The 19,374-nt window shown below is 51.8% G+C and overlaps 1 protein-coding gene across 2 annotated transcripts in view; it reads right to left on the bottom strand.

Moving 5' to 3' along the window:
* Positions 1 to 19,374, bottom strand: part of COL15A1 (collagen type XV alpha 1 chain) — a 102,187-nt gene that overhangs the window by 34,702 nt on the left and 48,111 nt on the right. For both annotated transcript variants that reach the window (XM_060101029.1, XM_060101028.1), the window contains 13 exons: positions 18,906 to 19,061; positions 17,568 to 17,720; positions 15,503 to 15,652; positions 14,846 to 14,986; positions 10,899 to 10,949; positions 9,639 to 9,725; positions 8,337 to 8,462; positions 7,181 to 7,243; positions 1,994 to 2,029; positions 1,455 to 1,595; positions 1,205 to 1,273; positions 349 to 384; positions 160 to 243 (listed from right to left, as the gene is read on the bottom strand). In XM_060101029.1, coding sequence (XP_059957012.1) covers positions 160 to 243; positions 349 to 384; positions 1,205 to 1,273; positions 1,455 to 1,595; positions 1,994 to 2,029; positions 7,181 to 7,243; positions 8,337 to 8,462; positions 9,639 to 9,725; positions 10,899 to 10,949; positions 14,846 to 14,986; positions 15,503 to 15,652; positions 17,568 to 17,720; positions 18,906 to 19,061 — 1,293 coding nt within the window. The remainder of the gene's footprint in view (positions 1 to 159; positions 244 to 348; positions 385 to 1,204; positions 1,274 to 1,454; positions 1,596 to 1,993; positions 2,030 to 7,180; positions 7,244 to 8,336; positions 8,463 to 9,638; positions 9,726 to 10,898; positions 10,950 to 14,845; positions 14,987 to 15,502; positions 15,653 to 17,567; positions 17,721 to 18,905; positions 19,062 to 19,374) is intronic.

Raw genomic sequence — 19,374 nt, 5'->3', positions numbered from 1 at the left:
ACAGACAGGTAGGCCATGCTGGCAGGTAGGAACTCCAACACCAGATGCCAGCTACCTGCCCCCTGCATAAAGAGCAGCCCTGAAGGCCCTGAAGTTGTGGACAACCTTCCCTCCCCTTTAGCAAAAGCAACCATGCTGGTGATACCTGGTGATACTCACACTAGATAAGACCTCGATGCGCCCTGGTAGCCCCCTGGGCCCAGGGGGTCCCACAATGCTGGCTCCATCCATCCCTCTTTCACCCTGGATATAGCAGTGAGAGTGGAAAAAAAATCACTGTATGTGGATAATGCTCCTACAACCAGGCTGAAAATTTCTCTCACCCCCACTTCAGATCTGTGACCTCACCTTGGGTCCCTGGTCTCCTTTTTCTCCTTTGGGACCCTGGCAAAACAGACAAACAAATATTCTTTGGGTTTTTTTCTATTCACTTTGCCCACTCTCCATCTATCCTCCCATCTTGCCATCTCTCCCTAAGCTCTTACAAGGATTTTGTCCCAGATAATGGGAGCAAAAGATGAGGGGCAAATTCCCCTCACAGAGTCAGAAGGAAGGAATATCTCACAGACAGTAAGAGGACAAGAGGCCCTCTCCCAGCACGGGGTGAGTGTCCTTTTGACCCTGAACCCAGAGCACTCTGCATCTGGGGTGTGGGGGAGGTCTTCCTATTCAATCATGGAGGGGGCTGTGCTGCTCCCCTTTGCAAGGCTCAGAGCCTCCTGCACTGGTGTGCTCAGCTCTGGGTATCACTTGGATCTCAAATATAATGAGATCCTGGGGATTGGTCCTCTTGAGAGCAGGTATCATAGAAGAAGATGGACAACACCTCCCTGGGGGGTAGATGTAGTAGGGAAGGGTACTTGTTAGGAGCAAGGGATTCTGAAATGGGGCAAAGTGTGAGTCTTGAATGGGCAGCAGGAAGGAGGCAATGAAGCAGAGATGCTTGATGGTAAGGGACTGTGGAGAGAGAGAAAGATAATTTTCAAGTTTTCCCACATGATGTTTTGTGCAAAACCTCTGTGCTACTCCTCAAAGAAACAAGCTATAAAGAGCACCTGGTCTCCCCACCACACAGCTGGAAGCTGGAGGTGCAGAGAGGGTGAATTAGTGGAAGTAGCAGAGCCAGGATGGCACCCCACAGCTTCTCCACTCCAGTGTGACAGCATGACAACCCTCAAAATGAAGGTGTAAAAAGTCAACCTACACTTGAAGCCGTTGGTCCAGAGATTCTGGGCTCATGCAACAGCCTGATGCTCCCAGAGCCTTCAGTATCCTAGGGAAGGAAGAAGAATGAGAATTTTAGTACTGATTCCCGAGCACCTCCCTGTGCCAGGTGTGGTGCTGGGAGCTGGGGCTCAGTGGGGAATCAGCACCACTTTGGCGTTCAGTTAGCTGGCCTTTCCAGTAGTCCTTAGTGCACGTTGTTCTTTAACCACAGAAAGGAGGAAAAGTACCTCAAATCCAGGTCCCATTGTACATCCAGGGCCTCGGGGCCCAGGGGGTCCAGGGGGCCCTGGGGGTCCCATGACCCCAGGAGCGCCAACTTGTCCATTTTTCCCTGGGGGTCCTGGTAAGCCTCTGTTGCCGGGATCACCCTGTAAGGAAGGGGACAGGCTGATTATCTAGCCTTGGAGTCACTCATGGAAGGAACAACATCCGCAACCGAGTCAGAAAATTGTTCTTTGAACTTAATTAGATCGTTGGATTCTCTGATCAGCGCTACTTAATTGTACAGAAACAGCCATCTTGCCAATTGACATTTCACTTGGAGATAAGCTAATGGCGCTCATCGAGTGAATTAGGGTGGAGTGGGTGAGAAAGGAGAAAACCTTTCAGCTGTTCTGCCTTCCCCAAGCAGTTCCTTCCACATGTTTCTCTCTGATCCATGACATTTATATATTCAATACTCTAGCCCAACAGTTCAATTATACTAAACCCAGAGAGAGGGGAGGAAGGAGGAGAAAGCTTTTTCTTTTTTCTTTTCATTTTTTACCTTTTCACCAAATGAGCCATTAGGTCCTCTTGCTCCCTGAAAAAAAAAATGGGGGCCAATTAATATATATTTCATTAAGTATGTTTAAAAGACAGGACATTAAAATGGGACTCTTCCTGCTCAGTTCTGACTGATGTCTCAAACCTGAGCCCATTACAGTAGCTGTGAGTTTGCTAAGCAGGTCATGCTGAAAGCTTGTGAAACCCATCTTCCAACTATTATCTCATTACCTACCTCAGGAGTGAAAAGGAGAAGTTGAAGATTAACCAGAAAGAGATTGTAGAGGAAGAATTCCCTTGGAGAGCTGTCAGTGTACTGGGTGGGCCCGATTCCCCTTCTCGAAGCCAAGGGAAGGGACTTCAAGAATTTGATATGTATTCCCTAGGTTTTTGGAGATATGTGGATGATGGCTGGCTCTCTTCTGGAAAAATCTAAAGACCAAAAGCTGGCTGGAATAGCCCCAGAATGGGGGTGGGGGGGTCTCTAAAGCAGGTTGCGTGTCCACCACCAATGGGAGACACAGTACAGGTTTCCTGGGGTGTTAGCTGTGGATCCCAAGGAAAGGAGCCAGCTGCGAGCTCAGATAGAGGGGAGGACCAATGGGGGATGATGGTCAGGAGTGGTCAGCCACAGGAGACACTGCACTTCAGTCGGGGCCCCCCAGCTAGAGAACCTCCAAGGAAACCACAGAAGCACCCGCAAGAGAAGCCAGCAATTGCATGGCCACACAGAAGGCCCTGACACGATGATACACCCGCCATCTAAGGCTGTGCTTTCTCCCAAACCCCTCTTTCCCTGGGCCAGATTCCCCTTCCTATATCAAATCCATAGAAATGACCGAGTGGATAGTTCCAAAATAGTCATGCTCGAAAATAAGATGGCGAGTGATACTGAATCTGAAACAGTGAGGAATGGCAAAGAGAAAACATGGGAAGCTGAAGCCAGAGGCTTCAGTGGTGGAGAGAAACCACAGGTAGAAAAATATCAGGCAAGGGAGGAGTGGAAGCCAGGAGCAGGGTGTGGCTCTGACAGGGAGATAGGTTGAAATTCTGGAGCTAGATGGCCATGGAGCCCTGCCTGTCTCCCCTCACCTCCCACTTCCACTCCTGCTACAACGATAATAAGAGTTGTTTACTGGAGCAAAGGGATAGGGCAGAGCCCCAGGTGGCTAGTGGACCCTGGGAGGTCCAGGGGTACCCCAAACACCTAAGATCAGCTGTTGAGGTGCCCTGCCTGATGGCACATCCTACTCTTCCCATCACCTTCCTGAAACTTGCAAAAGTACCTACCACCCAACTCCCTCGTAATTTGTACAGAGGCAGGAAACAGACTAAAGAGGGATTCCAATTTCTAAAGCAAACACACAAACAAGAAACACTACACATTTGAGGAGAGGCAACACTCTGAAAGAGAAAGAACAACATCAACCATGGAAGGTTTCCTGAGGAAACAGCTAAGAACATGATCCAGTCAGGAGTCTAAGTAAATACTATATATTCTCAGGGAGAAAAGGGAGGATATAACAGCCAAGAAACAAGGACAAACTATTATGAAATAAGAACAGTGGTTATGGAAAAGACTCAAGGCTTCCCTGGTGGCACAGTGGTTAGGAGTCAGCCTACCAATGCAGGGGACCCAGGTTCGAGCCCTGGTCTGGGAAGATCCCACATGCTGCAGAGCAGCTAAACCTGTGCGCCACAACTACTGAGCCTGCGCTCTAGAGCCCGTGCGCCTAGGGCCTGTATTCCGCAACAAGAGAAGCCACCACAATGATGAGCCCGTGCACCGCAATGAAGAGTAACACCTGCTCACTGCAGCTAGAGAAAGCCCGTTCGCAGCAACAAAGACCCAACACAGCCCAAAATAAATAAATAAATACTTCTTTAAAAAAGAAAAAATCAATTAGAGACCTTAGAGACAAAAATATATAACTGCTGAGAGAAAGCACTCTACAGAAGGGTTGAATAACAGAAGAGACACACCTCAAGAGAGAATCACAGAAAGAATCCCGTTACTCTATGGGGTGGTGGGAGGAGAGGGGTGCTTGCAGAAGGAAGCAAGGCTGGCTGGCTAGACTCTGTCACTTCCCTGCCTGCTGGCCTGACATGGGAAAAATTAAGTGTGACCTTTTATCCCGGGCAGAAACAGAAAGAATCGGGTTCCAGTTTTGTTGCCCAATCTGCAGGCTACAGTTTCTGTGTCTGCTTTTCTCGGGTGTGACCAGCCACACCATCTTCTGCTGCCTGACGCAATCTGTTCTTGAAGGAAGTACGAACCTTATGCATTTTTCAAGTAACAAGTCAAATCACGGCCAGGGATACTGTGAAATAGAAGTTAACTTAGTCCCATCTCTTGACTTCTGGACTCTATCCTCTGAAAACATTATTATTGTGTTGCCAGTTGACCCCATTCAAGAAAAAGATGTTCATAAGGTAAAAAACTGTACTTTTTCAATTGCCTTCCTGACTCTTTTCAAATCAAGAGTATACCTTGTAGCAGTTTCAAAGGAAGTTCTAGAAGATATGTGGGACCTTGATTTATCTTTCTCAGAAACAGATGATTTTATCCAGCTTGTACATATGAAGGCAGAAGATGAGTCCCCTGTCACTGGAGGTGTGTAAGCTGAGCAGAGATTGTAGAGGGGCATCAAGGATCAAATGTATCATTGGATCTTATGTGGTGCTACATCCCTGAGATTATTCATTTTCTTTAGCAAATTTTGTTATTTCGCTTTCAGACTATTCTCCTTGGTTTACTTTTTTGGGGGGCATGGGGGCGGGGGGGTAAATGTCATGTGCGAGGCTTTCCTCCAGCTCTCCAGATGCAAATTTCCAAGTCCTTCTAGAGTCTACTTTTCCTTGACCAGAAAACATCATACACACACAGGGCAACAAATTAGCCCTCACAGCAAATTCCAGGAAGAAAAATGTGATTTATCTGCCACAATTAGTCTGGGCAAGCCTGCTGCTCTGTGCACAACCGAGTGGCTGAGCAGCTGCAGAATACGCCTGTGAGGGTGTTTGTGTGCGGATGTGGGCATGGGCATGGGTATTTTTAAGTCCGAGACCAGCCAGGGAGGGGTGTGTGGGAGAGGGGTATGTGGGGAGGGGTGTGTGTGTGAGGGGTGTGCGGGGAGGGGTGTGTGGGAGAGGGGTGTGTCGGGGAGGTGTGTGTGGGAGGTGTGTGTGGGGAGGGGTGTGGGGGGAGATGTGTGTGGGGAGGGGTGTGTGTGGGGAGCAGTGTGTGTGGGAGGGGTGTGTGGGGAGGGTGTGTGGGGAGGGGTGTGTGGGGAGGGTGTGTGGGGAGGGGTGTGCGGGAGGGGTGTGGGGGAGGGAGTGTGTGTGGGAGGGGTGTGCGGGAGGGGTGTGTGGGGAGGGTGTGTGGGGAGGGAGTGTGTGGGGAGGGGTGTGTGGGAGGGGTGTGTGGGGAGGGTGTGTGGGGAGGGGTGTGTGGGAGGGGTGTGTGGGAGGGGTGTGTGGGGAGGGTGTGTGGGGAGGGAGTGTGTGTGGGAGGGGTGTTTGGGAGGGGTGTGTGGGGAGGATGTGTGAGGAGGGGTGTGTGAGGAGGGGTGTGTGGGGAGGGGTGTGTGGGGAGGGGTGTAGGGGAGGGGTGTGTGGGGAGGGGTGTCTGGGGAGGGGTGTAGGGGAGGGGTGTGTGGGGAGGGGTGTGTGGGGAGGGGTGTAGGGGAGGGGGGTGTGGGGAGGGTGTGTGGGGAGGGGTGTGTGGGGAGGGGTGTGGGAGGGTGGTGGGGGGAGGGGTGTGGGGGAGGGGTGTGGGGGGAGTGTCGGGGGCAGGGAAGCTGGTAAGAAGAACAAGGAAGATGAGAGTAAGTCTTGTGACGTTTCCTGCAAAATTTAATTTCTTATGAAACAGTCAGTACATGTAAAATGAGTTCTATAAAGCTCGACAATTGTTTCTTCTTTTTCTGAGAAATGAGCTTTGCACGAAAATCAAGTTACTGTTTCAATAAAAATACTCCTGAGAGCTGACGGAAACTGGAAACTCAGTGACAAGCATGGTGTCTAGGGAGTCAGCACTTTCCACCGCTCCGTCCAGGTGGGGTACACAGAAGGCCTCCAGTCCCCACCCCAGAGGGGAGGCCCCTCCCTCCCTCCTCTGAACCCCAGTGAAGCTCACGACTACATCCCTAGAAGGAAGCTCACCTTATCTTTATTGCCCCCGTTTGCGGAACATGGGAACGCAGTAGGGGCAGGAACCCCGCCCCACAGCACCACGTGGCTTAACAGAAGACTACAGGGGCTTACAGAGAAGGGAGAGACTGAGGGCATGTGAGACTCAGGATCGGAGGGTGAAAAGGGCACCTGAAGAAGTTTCATTCATGCATCAAACTGCTCACAGAAGACTGGGCTAGGTTCTAAGGATACACAGACAGTGCTCGCGCCCTGCTTGTAAGGCTGGGAGCAGACTGGTAAGCGAACAGCTTCAGTGACCCTGGCTGGAGGGGTCCTGCAGAATCAGTACTGTGCTAATGGGAAGCAGAGGAAGGAGGGGTGCTTTCTGCTCACAGAGTCCAGGAGAGCTTCCCAGAGGGTATATCTGAACTGGGCTTCTGAGAATGAGGAAAGGGAAAGGACAGCCCAGAGGGGAAACCACAGGCCAGGGCCAGGAGGCTGTGCAAGCCCAGAGCCTTTCAGTAGGGCTGGCTGGCTGGCCTGGAGGCCCGGTGTGTAAGGGAGCGGTGGGAGGTGGAGCTGGAAAGGTAGGTCGGGAAGGGCCTTGAAGGTCTGCACGTAGTGAGGGCTCTGTCCTGCAGGCAACGGGGGGGCCGCTGGCGCTTTCTCAGTGGAGAGGGCAGTGAGTGGTGAGAGCCTGCTCTAGGAAGATGGACTGGGCAGGTAGCTGGAGGCTGGATTGTGGGTGGGGAGAAGGGGGCACCAGCGAGGAGCCTGATGCCACACTGCAGGCGAGGAGAGATGAACGTCAGGTCAGGGTGGAGAGAGAGGGGGCTGGGTGGATGGCAGTGCCATTCACGGAAGCTGGGGACATGCAGGAGTGGGCAGGGGAAGACGTTGAGTGCAGGTTTGGGCATAAAGAGCTCCAGGAGGGGGAGACATCCAGCAGTGCGGACCAGGATGGGATCAGAGGCAAGGTCAGGCTTAGACGTCAGAGAGGCAGGCTGGGCCTGGTGACTCCCCGTGTTGGAACCCGCCCCCCTCTTCTCCGTACCTTCTCCCCTTTCATTCCAGGAAGGCCAGAGGCTCCATCAAGTCCAGGCTTTCCCTCAGGGCCCTGAGGAACATCAAGGATAATCAGCCCACAACATCTCTGAGAAGAATCAAATATGAACCCTCGGGCTTCCCTGGTGGCGCAGTGGTTGAGAGTCCGCCTGCCAATGCAGGGGACGCGGGTTCGTGCCCCGGTCCGGGAGGATCCCACATGCTGCTGAGCGGCTGGGCCCCCGTGAGCCATGGCCGCTGAGCCTGCACGTCCAGAGCCTGTGCTCCGCAACGGGAGAGGCCGCGACAGTGAGAGGCCCGCGTACCAGGAAAAAAAAAAAAAAAATGAACCCTCTTTGGAAAAGGAGGCCAGGGCTGGGAAGACCAAGCGGGTGAGGCCAGTGGGTCCAAAGCCTTGTGTCAGCCCATAGCAGAACACCTGTCCTGGCCCCAGTTCAGCCACGGCCGGCTGTGCATCTGTGGACGAGGGTCCTTCACTCTCTGGGTTGCATTTTCTCTTCTGTGGGGAGTCGGGGGCAGGGCTGGATGAGGTAGCTTCTGGGGGCCTCCCACCCCGGGCCCAGCACTGGTGCTCTACGAGATTCTACATGAGCCTGCAGTTCCTATACTAAGATAAAGCAGCGAAATAATGTGTAGGATGATGTTTTTTTTGGCTGCTGCTGCTTTTTTTTTTTAAATAAATTTATTTATTTTTTTATTTTTGGCTGTGCTGGGTCTTCATTGCTGCATGCGGGCTTTCTGTAGTTGCGACAAGCAGGGGCTACTCTTCGCTGCGGTGTGCGGGCTTCTCACTGCGTTGGCTTCTCTTGTTGTGGAGCATGGGCTCTAGGTGCGCAGGCTCAGTAGTTGTGGCGCACGGGCTTAGTTGCTCTGCCGCATGTGGGATCTTCCCGGACCAGGGCTCGAACCCGTGTCTCCTGCATTGGCAGGCGGATTCTTAACCACTGAGCCACCAGGGAAGCCTGGCTGCTGCTTCTTATGAGTCTTAGTAATGTCTCAGCCGAGGAGGAATTTGTTTACAAACGCTAGCTAGCTCCTCACTCCCTGTCGTAAGCCTTAGCGCCGCGGTCTGCAGTCTGTACCCCCTCCCTGGCTAAAGGAAGCCCCATAGGCACAGAGTGGGGGCAATGGCTTTGGCAGCTCACCGGGGGACCAGGTTCACCAGCAGGTCCATCTTCTCCAGGGGATCCAGGGGGTCCCATGAAAACATCAGTTCCTGGTTTTCCTGGAATCCCAGGTAAGCCAGGTGGGCCTGGGGGACCTGGAGGACCCTAAAAATAGACACCTTGTTAAGAAACAGTGCAGGAGGAGGGGACAAATATATATGTTCCATTCACTCCATTTCTGAAAACAACTCTACAAGTAGAGAGTGGTATTCCTACTTAGAAGATGGGGAAACTGAGGCTTAGTGACATGATGTGACTTGCTCACGAGCTCACACACAGAGCTAGTTAGAAGAAGAGCTGGGATTTGAATCCAGGTCTTTTTAGGCGCATTATATCATGTTTTCTCCCTAGATGTATGTACACAATAAGAATATAAGTTGGAATTCTCAGAGGTACTCTACTTTAGTTTTCTGATTACCTGAGAGGTTAGCCCAAAACTGCCTACTGTGAACCCTTATTAAAAACACCCCTGCAATGTACTAGTCTCTTTAGCCTCGGGCTGGGTTGGCTGATGCCACCAGCTTGGAAGTCCCAGCTGGGTCCCACTCCACTCACCCAGTGAGTCCTGAACCCTTCCAGCCCTGTCATGGTAAGTGAGCAGATGGGCAGCTGAGTGGAGCCTTCTAGGTGGGGATTCAGCACAAGGGCTCAGAGGAAGGGATGGAGATGAGGTTGGGGCCCTGGGGACAGAGGCACGAGATGCAGTTGAGAAGAGAGGTGCTCCCGGGGGAAATCTCGAGGGACCAGTGGGGGCCCAGCCTTGGGCAAGAGGCTGGGAGAGCAAGAGGTGCCAAAGAGGCAGAATAAGTGGTCTGGAGAGGTAGGGAGGGGGCCGCCTCAGGGTAGGAAGGATTTTGAGAAGGGTCTGGAAGCCAAAGTATGAAATGCTATCTAGAGAAGAGGCCAGCAGGTCTCTGTAATGGGTAAGGGGGTGGGGGGCAGAGCCAGGTGGTAGAGGTGAAGGTCATGGGCATACCTGCTGTGAAAGAGCCTGCTGGAGAAGGCTACTGGGAGAAGGAGGCAAGTGGCAAAGGGGGGCTCCTGACTATAAACTAAGGCTCAGACTCACTTAAAACTGATGGAAGACGGAAATGCCAAACATATACAAATATAGAGGGGAAAGTATAGTGAGTCCAGGAGCCCACCATCAGCCGCAAGAGTTATCAACGGTGGCAATCTGCTTTCATCTGTTATCGGCCCCTGTGTCCCTCCCTTCCCTCCCTCCTGGATCCTCGTGAAGGCTTCCCCCCAACACTAGGCTGTTTAACCCTTCACACTTACTCTTAACAGCTCCTCGCTGGGCACTGGGTCACCAGAGCCGACATCCAAGCCCCAGCCCAGGCTGGAGCCCTCAGCCTCTGCTCCCACCTGTACAGAGAAAAAGTTCCCACGGCTTAGCTTCACCTGCTACTCTCCAAGGACAGCTGTGTCACTGAAAGTTTTCCCATATTCTGTGGCCCTACAACTGCTGCTGCCAACTTTCCTTCTGGCTTTTTCTCCCGGTCCCCTCTACAGCTGCCCTCCTCCCTCTCCGCCTCCCAGCTGTGCGGCCAACACACAGCCCATCCTCAAACACAGGACACTCTTTCACAGCCTCTTCTTCTGCCTTTCAAATTCCTACTCATCCTTCAAGGCCCAGTTCCATGGTCACCTCCTCCATGGAGCCCTGCCCAACCCCATTTTCAGAGAGAATGCACCTCTCCTACTCTGTGTTCCCACCAGCCACTGTGGGGGTCTGGATTTGGCAGTAGCACCACGTGACTTGAAGCTCAGTTGTGCGTGTGTTGGTCCCACTACGCTAGGACTCCTCCAGGGTTGGGCCAATCCTGAGATACCTCTGGGTGCCCAGTGTCCAGCATGAGATCTGACACTGAGAAGGCACTCATTATGTACTTGTTGAATACCATCACATTCCTCCAAAGAACAAAAGGAAACTTCCAAAACACCTTTCTGGTACTCAGTTCCTGAAGATGGGAACCAGGCAAGGCCTAATTCAATCATCGAATAAGGAAGAGCTGGGTTAGGGGTTGGAGCTGAGTTTAGGCAGGTTGTGGCAGTGTGGGCATGTAGGTGGGAGAAGGGAGGTGATGATATAAAGGTGAGGAGACAGGAGGCTGTTGCCAGCATCCAAGGGATGAGGAGGTGCTGCACAGCTAGACTCGGGGGCTTCGGGACTGACTTAATTGAGGGGGGGCACTCGAGGATGTTTCCTGGCTTCTCTCTTCATGATCAGGAAGATGGGGTACCATTCCCAGAGCAGGGGAACCCTGGGGGGAGAGCAGGCCTGGGAGCATGGTGACAAGCTGAGTTTGGGATGTGCTTAGTTTGAGGGACCTGGGGGTCTTTCAGGGCACAGGATATAAATGGAATGTAAATAGTTTCTGCTTCTGGACTCTCTGAGAGAGTCCTGGTACAGGAGAGAGAACTGAGCTCTGACTGGAGGGCACTTGGGGGCAGACGGGAAGGATCTGCCTATGGCTGTTTTGTGCATCCCCATCCCCTGCACACTGTGCATGTGACAACCCTGGGTGGGAATCTCACCGTGGGTCCAGCAGGTTCAAGGGAGCCAGGAAGCCTCTCCCCAGCTTCATCCTAAAGAGAACAAGATGTCAGTGGAACACTGGGCACCCCTTCCCACTCCCCTCCTCTCTCCAGAAACTGTGCTTATTTCAAGAGGAGGCTTATGCAGGAGTTCTATATACCTAATTTGTTGAGCACATACTATGTGCCAGGTAAAGTTTTCCACGTATTAATTCATTTAATCTTCACCACATCCCAGAGAGAAGGTTCTACAATCCCCATTTTATACATGAATAAACAGAGAGAGGGGTGTAGCAGAGCCAGACATGAATGCCCCTCTCACCCACTGCCTTGGGTGACTCTGAGATTCAAAATGATCCAAAAGATATTCCAGAGTGGGTACTCCCATGACTATCCCTATTGTGTTATTAAACTGTCTGCCCAGGAATTGGGGCACCCATTTCAATTCATCACAGATTCCTGACACAGGCACTTAGGGTGATGTATCTTCATTACTTATGTGCCATGATGAAATCCTGCATGTTCGTCTCTCTCTTTCACCTTTCTCCCCTCACCTCTCTCCCTCTCTCTCTCTTCTTGGAGCTTTTTAAAAATCTCATTGGATGGGAATTCCCTGGTGGTATAGTGGTCGGGACTCTGTGCTTCTGCTGCCGTGGCCCGGGTTCAATCCCTGGTCGGGGAACTAAGACCCCGGCAAACATGGAGAGGCCAAAAAAGAAAAATTAAAAAAAATTTTTTTTAAACATCTCATTGGAAAAGTCAGAAGTCCCCTTGACGGAAAAACCACTATATATTAGGAACCTACCAACCCTCGCAGTTCTACTACTTTAAGGCCACAACTGCTGACATTTAGGGAGGGTATTTCCTTCCAGGGTTTTTGCATGTGTCTATTTTTAAATAGTTAAGACCACAGTAGGACCACCTGACTTGAAGCTCAGTTGTGCGTGTGTTGGTCCCACTAGGCTAGGACTCCTCCAGGGTTGGCCCAGTCAGTGTACTGAAGTTCATAACCAGCTTTTTTTCCACTTAGCATTATATGGTAAGTATTTTCCTCCATCATTAAATACTCCTAATAAGTATAATTTTAATAGCTGCATAATGTTCCATTATTTGAACAACCTTTAATTCAGTTAACTCCCCTATTGTTGGCTAGTTAAACTGTGTCTAGTTTTTTTCCATTATGGACAATACTGAGATTAACAATCATGTACACAAAGCCTTTTTACATAACAGACTATCTCCTTTAGGATTGATTCCTAGAACAAAAGTGTCTGGGTCAACAATATGCCGTTTTATGGTGTTGATATGTGTTGATCAAGAACTTCTCAGCAGTAGTAAACCACTGACACTGTCACCAGCATAGCTGGTCTCACCAGGCCCTCACCAAGTGCCAGCTTCTGAAAGCACAAACTATAAAGGATCTAAGGACAACTGGACCAGGTTTCCCAATAAATCAATGGCAAAAAGAACAAAGTAGGTGGGAAACAATCATAGACCAAAAGAGACTTAAGAGACACATCAACCAAACACAAAGTAGACCTTGTTTGGATTCAGATTCAAACTAAGTGCAAAAAGGCATTTTTAAATAACTAGGGTATTAGATAATATAAAGGAACCACTGTCAATTTTGTTAGATAGATAATGACATCCATTATTGCCACTGATGGATGACCCTGTGGCTAAGGGGAAAAAAAGGTCCCAGATCAACCTATTAACAATACACATTAACATGTTTATGAGTTAAATGATACAGTGTTTGGGATTTGCTTTAAAATACTCCAGTCTTCCCCTTCCCTCCACTCCAAAAAGATGGCTGTAGGAGGTGGAACAGATAAAGCATGACTCGCGTAATGTTGCTGAGTGATGTGTATGTGGGGGGGTTATTATACTATTCTAAGTCCTTTTGTGAATTTTTAGAGTCTCCATAATAAAACGTTTTAGAAAAAGAAAAAGGAAAACTGGCTCTGTGTGAAGGTGCATCGCCAGCCAGTACTGCTGCACCTGGTGTGGCATCACCGTGGCGAGATGCAGTCTTGGTGTGTTGTGTGTCCCTTGGGTTGAGGAGCAGGGGAGCAGGGGGACTGTGTAGCGAGCCCAGGGCCACAGGCATCACAGCCGGCCTGGGGGGTTCCATGCTCGCTGCCCAGTAGAGTCTCCTGGGAGCATGAGCCCCAGCACCAGGGGCTCCTCAGCTGGTCGGGCAGTGCACCTGGACACCTGCAGCGGCCTAAGCTTCCCAGGTGTCTCTAAGATGAAGAAAAGGTTAAAAACCAGAGCTCTCGCTCGCCTTCTCTCTATTTTGTTGTTGTTGTTTTTTGTTTTGCGGTACATGGGCCTCTCACTGCTGTGGCCTCTCCCGTTGCGGAGCACAGGCTCCAGATGCGCAGGCTCAGCGGCAATGGCTCACGGGCCCAGCCGCTCCATGGCATGTGGGATCTTCCCGGACTGGGGCACGAACCCGTGTCCCCTGCATCAGCAGGCGGACTCTCAACCACTGCGCCACCAGGGAAGCCCTCCTCCTCTTTTTATAGACAGCAACACCAAGACTCACCACAAGTCAGAACCTCAGCCTCCCGGCTCCCATTCTGGGACCTCTCCACCATACCACACTCTCAGGGATGCTCTAGGGCATGAGCTCTGCAGGCCAGCATGCCTGGGTTCAAATCCCAGCCCTGCTCTTAAGGGTGTGCCACAGCAGGCAGGTTCCTTTACCTAAGTCTCACTCCCTTCACCTGGAAAATGGAGACGATTCTCCTTGTACCAGAGAGTGGTGGTGTGCATAGAATCAGATCAAGTTGGAACCCAGAGTGCTTAACAAATGTCAGTGCAAAAGGCTTATTTCCGGCCCCTTGACTGTGAATTCCTTGGGGACAGGGACGAGGTCATAGTCATCTCAATCTCCAAGTGTATGGGCTGAGGGCCCTGAGTTGCTATGCACGGAGTCAGTGAGAACATCAATGAGTGAATGAATAAAAAATAAAGAGACCAAGCAGTGCTTGATGGCCACCGGGCACTGCAGCCGTGGGCATTCGGGATTCACAGCCAGCTCTCAGATGTCCTGTCCCACAGCCCTCCCATCCCAGGTCAGCCCTGGAGCTCTGTGGCCAAGGGACCACATGTCTGTAACTTGAGTCAAGGCTCTGAAAGCATGTGTGACCAAGTGCTGCTCGGGGAACTGGCAGGCCCAAGCTGGTCACCAATCGAATTCTTTCCTTTAAAAATATTGACACTTAAATGGCAATTTAATTCCCCAGTTCACACAAGCCCATGCTGAGGACCAGCTCTGGGTTTCCCACTTCTAAAAGACAAAGTCACAGCCCTTAAGTGGTGACAACCTCGCACCTGTGCATAGAACTTTCCGAACGTTCCCTGACCTGCATTCTGACTTGACCTCACAGCCACCCTCTTCTACAGATGAGGAAACTGAAGCCCAAAGAAAGGGATTTGCGTGAGGTCGTACAGTTGCAACCCAAAAACTCGTGTTGGAAGGGACCTGAAGGTGACTCTCTGCTGCCTCCCCCCCAACACACAAACACACCTCTGATGCTTCTATTTCCTCTACAGTCCCTGCCACGTCTTACAAGCTTCCACACCTCCAGGATGGAATCTAATGACATTTGAGATGGGCCTTTGTATCTTTAGGCAGCTCTGCCTGTTAGAAAGCTCTCATTCCAATTAAAGAAGTGGGCAATTTGGGACACAAAGCCAGGTGCCCCAGATTTTTACCTCTTGCTTCTTCTTCTCCACAAAGCAGCTTCCTTGTGTGTTCCTAGGTTGGAGGACCCTCAAAAGCCCAAATTCTGCATTTTGCAAACCAAAATGAAAACCTCCCTCTAGGAAAGCCAGGAGCAGGCCCCTCCCATTGCCTCTGGCCTTTCTTTTTCTCCTCTGTAAGACCGGCCAAGTCAAATCTTCATGCCTCTACGCAAAGTGAAATCTTCACTTACCGGAGGGACCCCTCTTTCAGGAGCTACTGTGGGTATGGGAAGCGGGGGCCCCTCAGGGAGAGCGCCACCCAACTCTTCTGCCCCAGCCGCGGGAAGGGGCTGCTCTGTTGTGGCTGCTGCTAAGCCTTCATCACCAGGACCCTGAGAAGCCAAACCAACACGATGAATCAAGTCATCTCTCCCATGATGCAATGTGCACACTGCTGCTGGGGAGTTTCATGGACTTTCCTTTCGTGGCACTAGCCCAATTTCAAAGCACTTTCCTACCTACAACTGTCATTACACCCGACACACTCACAGAAGCACAGACTCATAATCCCCTTCTGAAACATGCATCTCCTCTAAACCTCCTCCCCAGTCATGGTGCTTACTGCCTCTCACCCCAGCAATGCTGTCTAACTTTGGACCACATTCCGAGAAAGTTCTCCTTGGACAAAGATGGGGGGTAGAGGGTCAAGACAAAGCCTGCTCCCCTGACCCCCTCTGCTATGCTCCTTTGGTTACATCCTGCCTCCCTCTGGTCGGTGCCGATCCAGATAAATGCTCTAACGAAGCTGCCTGTGCATTTGGCCCTGGGAAGGCCAGCAACTGCTCCTGTCTCGTGACCCTGACCTCTCTCCCCACTGTGAGCCAGAGAGGATGCTAGGAGACACTTACCAAAGTGACTACTTGCTTGGGGGCCGCTGTGGGTGTGAGGGGAACCAGGCCATCAGTGGGGAAGCCGCTGGCCTCCTCTTCCTCAAAAGTGCTGAGGGGCACTTCTGCTGCAGCTGCTGCTATTGTTAAGCTTTCTTCACTGATTGGACCCTGAAATGAAATTGGCATAAGGGATCGTGACACTTCATCCACACCCCTGGTTGGTGGGTGTGTGATTACGGGGAGGAACCTGCTGAGGCTGTCACGCACCTCTCAGGTCATCCCCTCCCTGCCCCGGAGTACCCTCCAGCACACCTCTGCCGCGTGCTTTGGTCCAAACCTGCGCATCCTCAGGAACTGGCACTCCCTACCTCCGCAGGAAGCCCTTCTATCTCCAGACAGCTCTGCTAGTTAAGTTCTAGTTTCTGTTGAGTAAAGACTTGGTAGAACTGGGATCTGATCCCGTTTTCTCACCCTGTGACAAGGGATTTACCTTTAAAGAAGATGGAAAGGTAAGGAGGGAGGGAAGAGAGATAAAGGAGAAGAAAGAGGAGAGGAAGAAGCAGCAAAAGAAGGTGGTGGTGACGATTTGTTAATTACAATAATCCATGTAACTGCCAAGTGGCCTTGGGAGCTCCGTCACCTGGCCAGGGCATACCTTCCCCGCTGTAAAGTTTCCTTGTCTGGACATTAGACCAGAGGTGAAAGGCTGGGAGTGAATGTGTGGAGTGATCTCAAAGGCCAGCGTTGACATGGGATGGTCTGACAACCCCCTCCTTTCACTCACTCAGCAAACATCTACTGAGCCCCCAACGTCAGCCGGGATGAAGACAGATCAATGAGCAAGACGTATGTGATCCCTGGCCTCACAGAGCCTCCAGCCTTGGAAGGGAGCCAGTTGTGATGAGGCCTTCCGAGGAGCCGTTTGGGGTACTGTGAATGTGTCTGATGGGGAGACTTCACAGCCTGGAAGGCACCTCCCTGATGAAGCGATGTTTGAGTTGAACTCTAAAGGATAAGCAGGAATTAAAGGAGGGAAGGAGGAGGAGGAAAAGGTGCCAGGCAGAGAGGGGAGGGTGTGGGAAGATGCTAAGGCAAGAAGGAAATAGGTATGCTCAAGAAACTGAAAGAAGGCCAGTGAGGCTGGAGTGCCAAGAGCAGGGACAGTGGCCCAAAATGTGGCCCTAGAGGCCCAGACCCTGCAAGCCTTGGAGGCCAGGTGCGGGAGTGGGGTCTGCAGCGAGGACAATGGTCCACAGAGGGCTGCCCTCACCAGGAGGAGCCGGGGGCAGAGAGGATGGAGGAGGCCAGGAAGGGCCTTCACCATTGCCCGGGCTGGGGATGCAGTGTCTGGGTACAGGGGGCTGGCGCTGGAGAAGGGTAGGAGGCAGATCTGTGATGTGCTGAGGTAGAAAAATCAACAAGACTTGACACGTGACAGAACGTGGAAGTAAGGAAGAGGGAAGAGAATTCTGGATTAGGCAGCTGGGGGATGATGGTTCCATTATCTGAGATGGGAACACAGAAGGAGTGGAGACAGGAGTCTACGTTTGAATCTGTTGAGTCTGAGTGTCCTAGGACACTTGCATCCTGTCTTCAGGAGTTGGGAGCAGTGTCTCTGTGAGGCCTGAGGAGAGGGCTGAGAAGTCCTGGCCATGCCCTTGGACCCTGCCAGGGGCTTCCTGCACCTGGACCCTCCACTGAGCTCTGACAGCCTGTGCTTGCGCCCAGAAACGGGCATGGCTGTGTCCACCATCACCTCCTCCACTCACACCCAGCACTCCTCCACCCTGGCTCCCGACCCTTGCATCAGCCCTGGAACTCACTCCCACCCCACTGACTCACCCATCTCCCCACGGGCCCACTGGGGCTGTCAGCCTGCACTGTCCCCATGCCTCCAGGGCCCACAGTACACTCACCAGGCACCGGCAGACTCCACCTCTGAGGGAGTATTTGGTCAGAGAGGTGTCCCCTCCCCATGCAGGTTCTTCTGGATTTGCTGAACAGAATGAAGACCGGCCCCCTGAGAAGGCCAGGATCCGCTCCTAGCTGTGACCTCAACCTTCCAGCACTTTATACTCCTTACCAAAGTGACCCCTTCCCCAGGGTCCTGAGTGGGCATGGAGAGGGTCAGTCCCCCGGTGGGCACACTGCTGGCCTCTGCTTCCCCGGCACTGCTGACGGGCACCTCGGCCTCCCCTGCTGCCGTCGCTGCTGAACCTTCTTTGTTATCTGGACCCTGAATAGGAAGACATCACAAAGGGGCCCCATCACTGATCTGCTGTGCTGTGGCCAGGGGAAGCTAAAACTGCCCTCCCCGAGGTTACTGATCATTGTGGTGACAGATCCAATGGATGCTTTCCAGGCCTTTACTCACTGGGACTCTTGGCAGGAGGTGACATCGTTGGCCACTCCCAGAGCAAGAAAACACCACCCCTGACCCAGACCTAGACGCAGCCTCCAAACCCACCCCCCTCCCCCCGCCTCCAGGCTTGCTTCCCCCAATCTTTCTAAGATCCTACTGGGACTACATCACTTCCTGCTTTAGTACCCTTCATTCCACATATTGCCTTGATATATATTTGCTTTTCTCTTTCTGACTTACTTCACTCTGTATGACTTCTGTATGTACAGCAGAAACTAACACAACATTGTAAAGCAACTATACTCCAATAAAAAAAAATTTTTAATAAATAAATAAAAATGAGAGCAAAAATAAATAAAAGTTATATATTATTTAAAGGAAAATGAGCTAAGATCAAATAATTGAGTTTGAGGTCACTCATGCTTTATTGAAAGCTGAAATTAAAGAGCATGTTTAAAATCTGGAAAAAAAAATACCCTTCAGTGACTTCCCATTTCTGCTGGACACTCAGGCTCCGTCTCACGGCGTCCATGGTCTCAGAGGCTTCTCTAGCCACATTTCCCCTCCCCATTGCTCACACCAGGCCCCACAGGCACGCTGCGCTTGTTTAGGTCTTTGTGTGCTCCCGTTGATGCCTCCAGGCCTTTGCTGCTGCTGGTCCACCTCCCGAACACACGTCTCACCCCATCACTTCTAAGCATCCCCCTGGTCTCGCCTTCAGGCTCCTTTCCCCAGGAAGGCTTCCTGGCCCCCCGAGTCTGGGCTCTGGGCCCCTTCTGATGCTCTCCTGTGCTTCTCCTATTGTCCCTCTTCCCCCTCTGTTCCCAGGAGCTGGGTCTATCCTATTCACCTGGAGCCCAGCACAGCACTCCACAAACACCTGCTGAATGAGTCAACAGAGGCCTCGGCCTCCAAATCAGTGTCTACTGGGACTCGGCTGCACGAGGCTGTCACTCTGTCCTTTGCAAACAGGTGAGGAAGGCCAGTGACTGCTCCCACCTGGGACGCCACCAAACTCTAGAAGCAAGTGAAGCGGAGCATGTACTCTGAGCTAATTACCAGAGTGAGCCCTTCCCCAGGGTGCTCAGTGGACATGGAGAGGGTCGGTCCTTCGGTGGGCACACTTCCGGCCTCTGCTTCCCTGGCAGTGCTGATGGACACCTCGGCCTCCCCACCTGCTGCTGTTGCTGCCGAACCTTCTTCCATATGTGGACCCTGGGAACAAAGCCATCACTAGGGACCACGTCACTTGCCCATATCCCCGATCAAGGTGGCTGTGGCTGGAGAAGACTGACTGCCTGTGCCCTCCGGCAGCTTGCATTTCTGTAGCTTCTTTCCTCAAGGCACTTTGTTATCTGCGATGTTACCCCAGCTCCACAACAGTCCCAGAATCCCTGTGGCAGGAGAGACTGCAAGGCACATGTGTCTCCCATGTGATTCCAAGCATCTGTTTGCCACACCAGTGACTGGGAGATCAGTGCCTCCTGAGACGCATATAGCTATGCCTCCTGCTATAGCGCTAGACACT

The sequence above is a fragment of the Mesoplodon densirostris genome, chromosome 6 (genome assembly GCF_025265405.1).
Source record: "Mesoplodon densirostris isolate mMesDen1 chromosome 6, mMesDen1 primary haplotype, whole genome shotgun sequence".
Lineage (NCBI taxonomy): Eukaryota > Metazoa > Chordata > Mammalia > Artiodactyla > Ziphiidae > Mesoplodon > Mesoplodon densirostris.
This window is presented reverse-complemented; position numbering and strand designations above follow the sequence as displayed.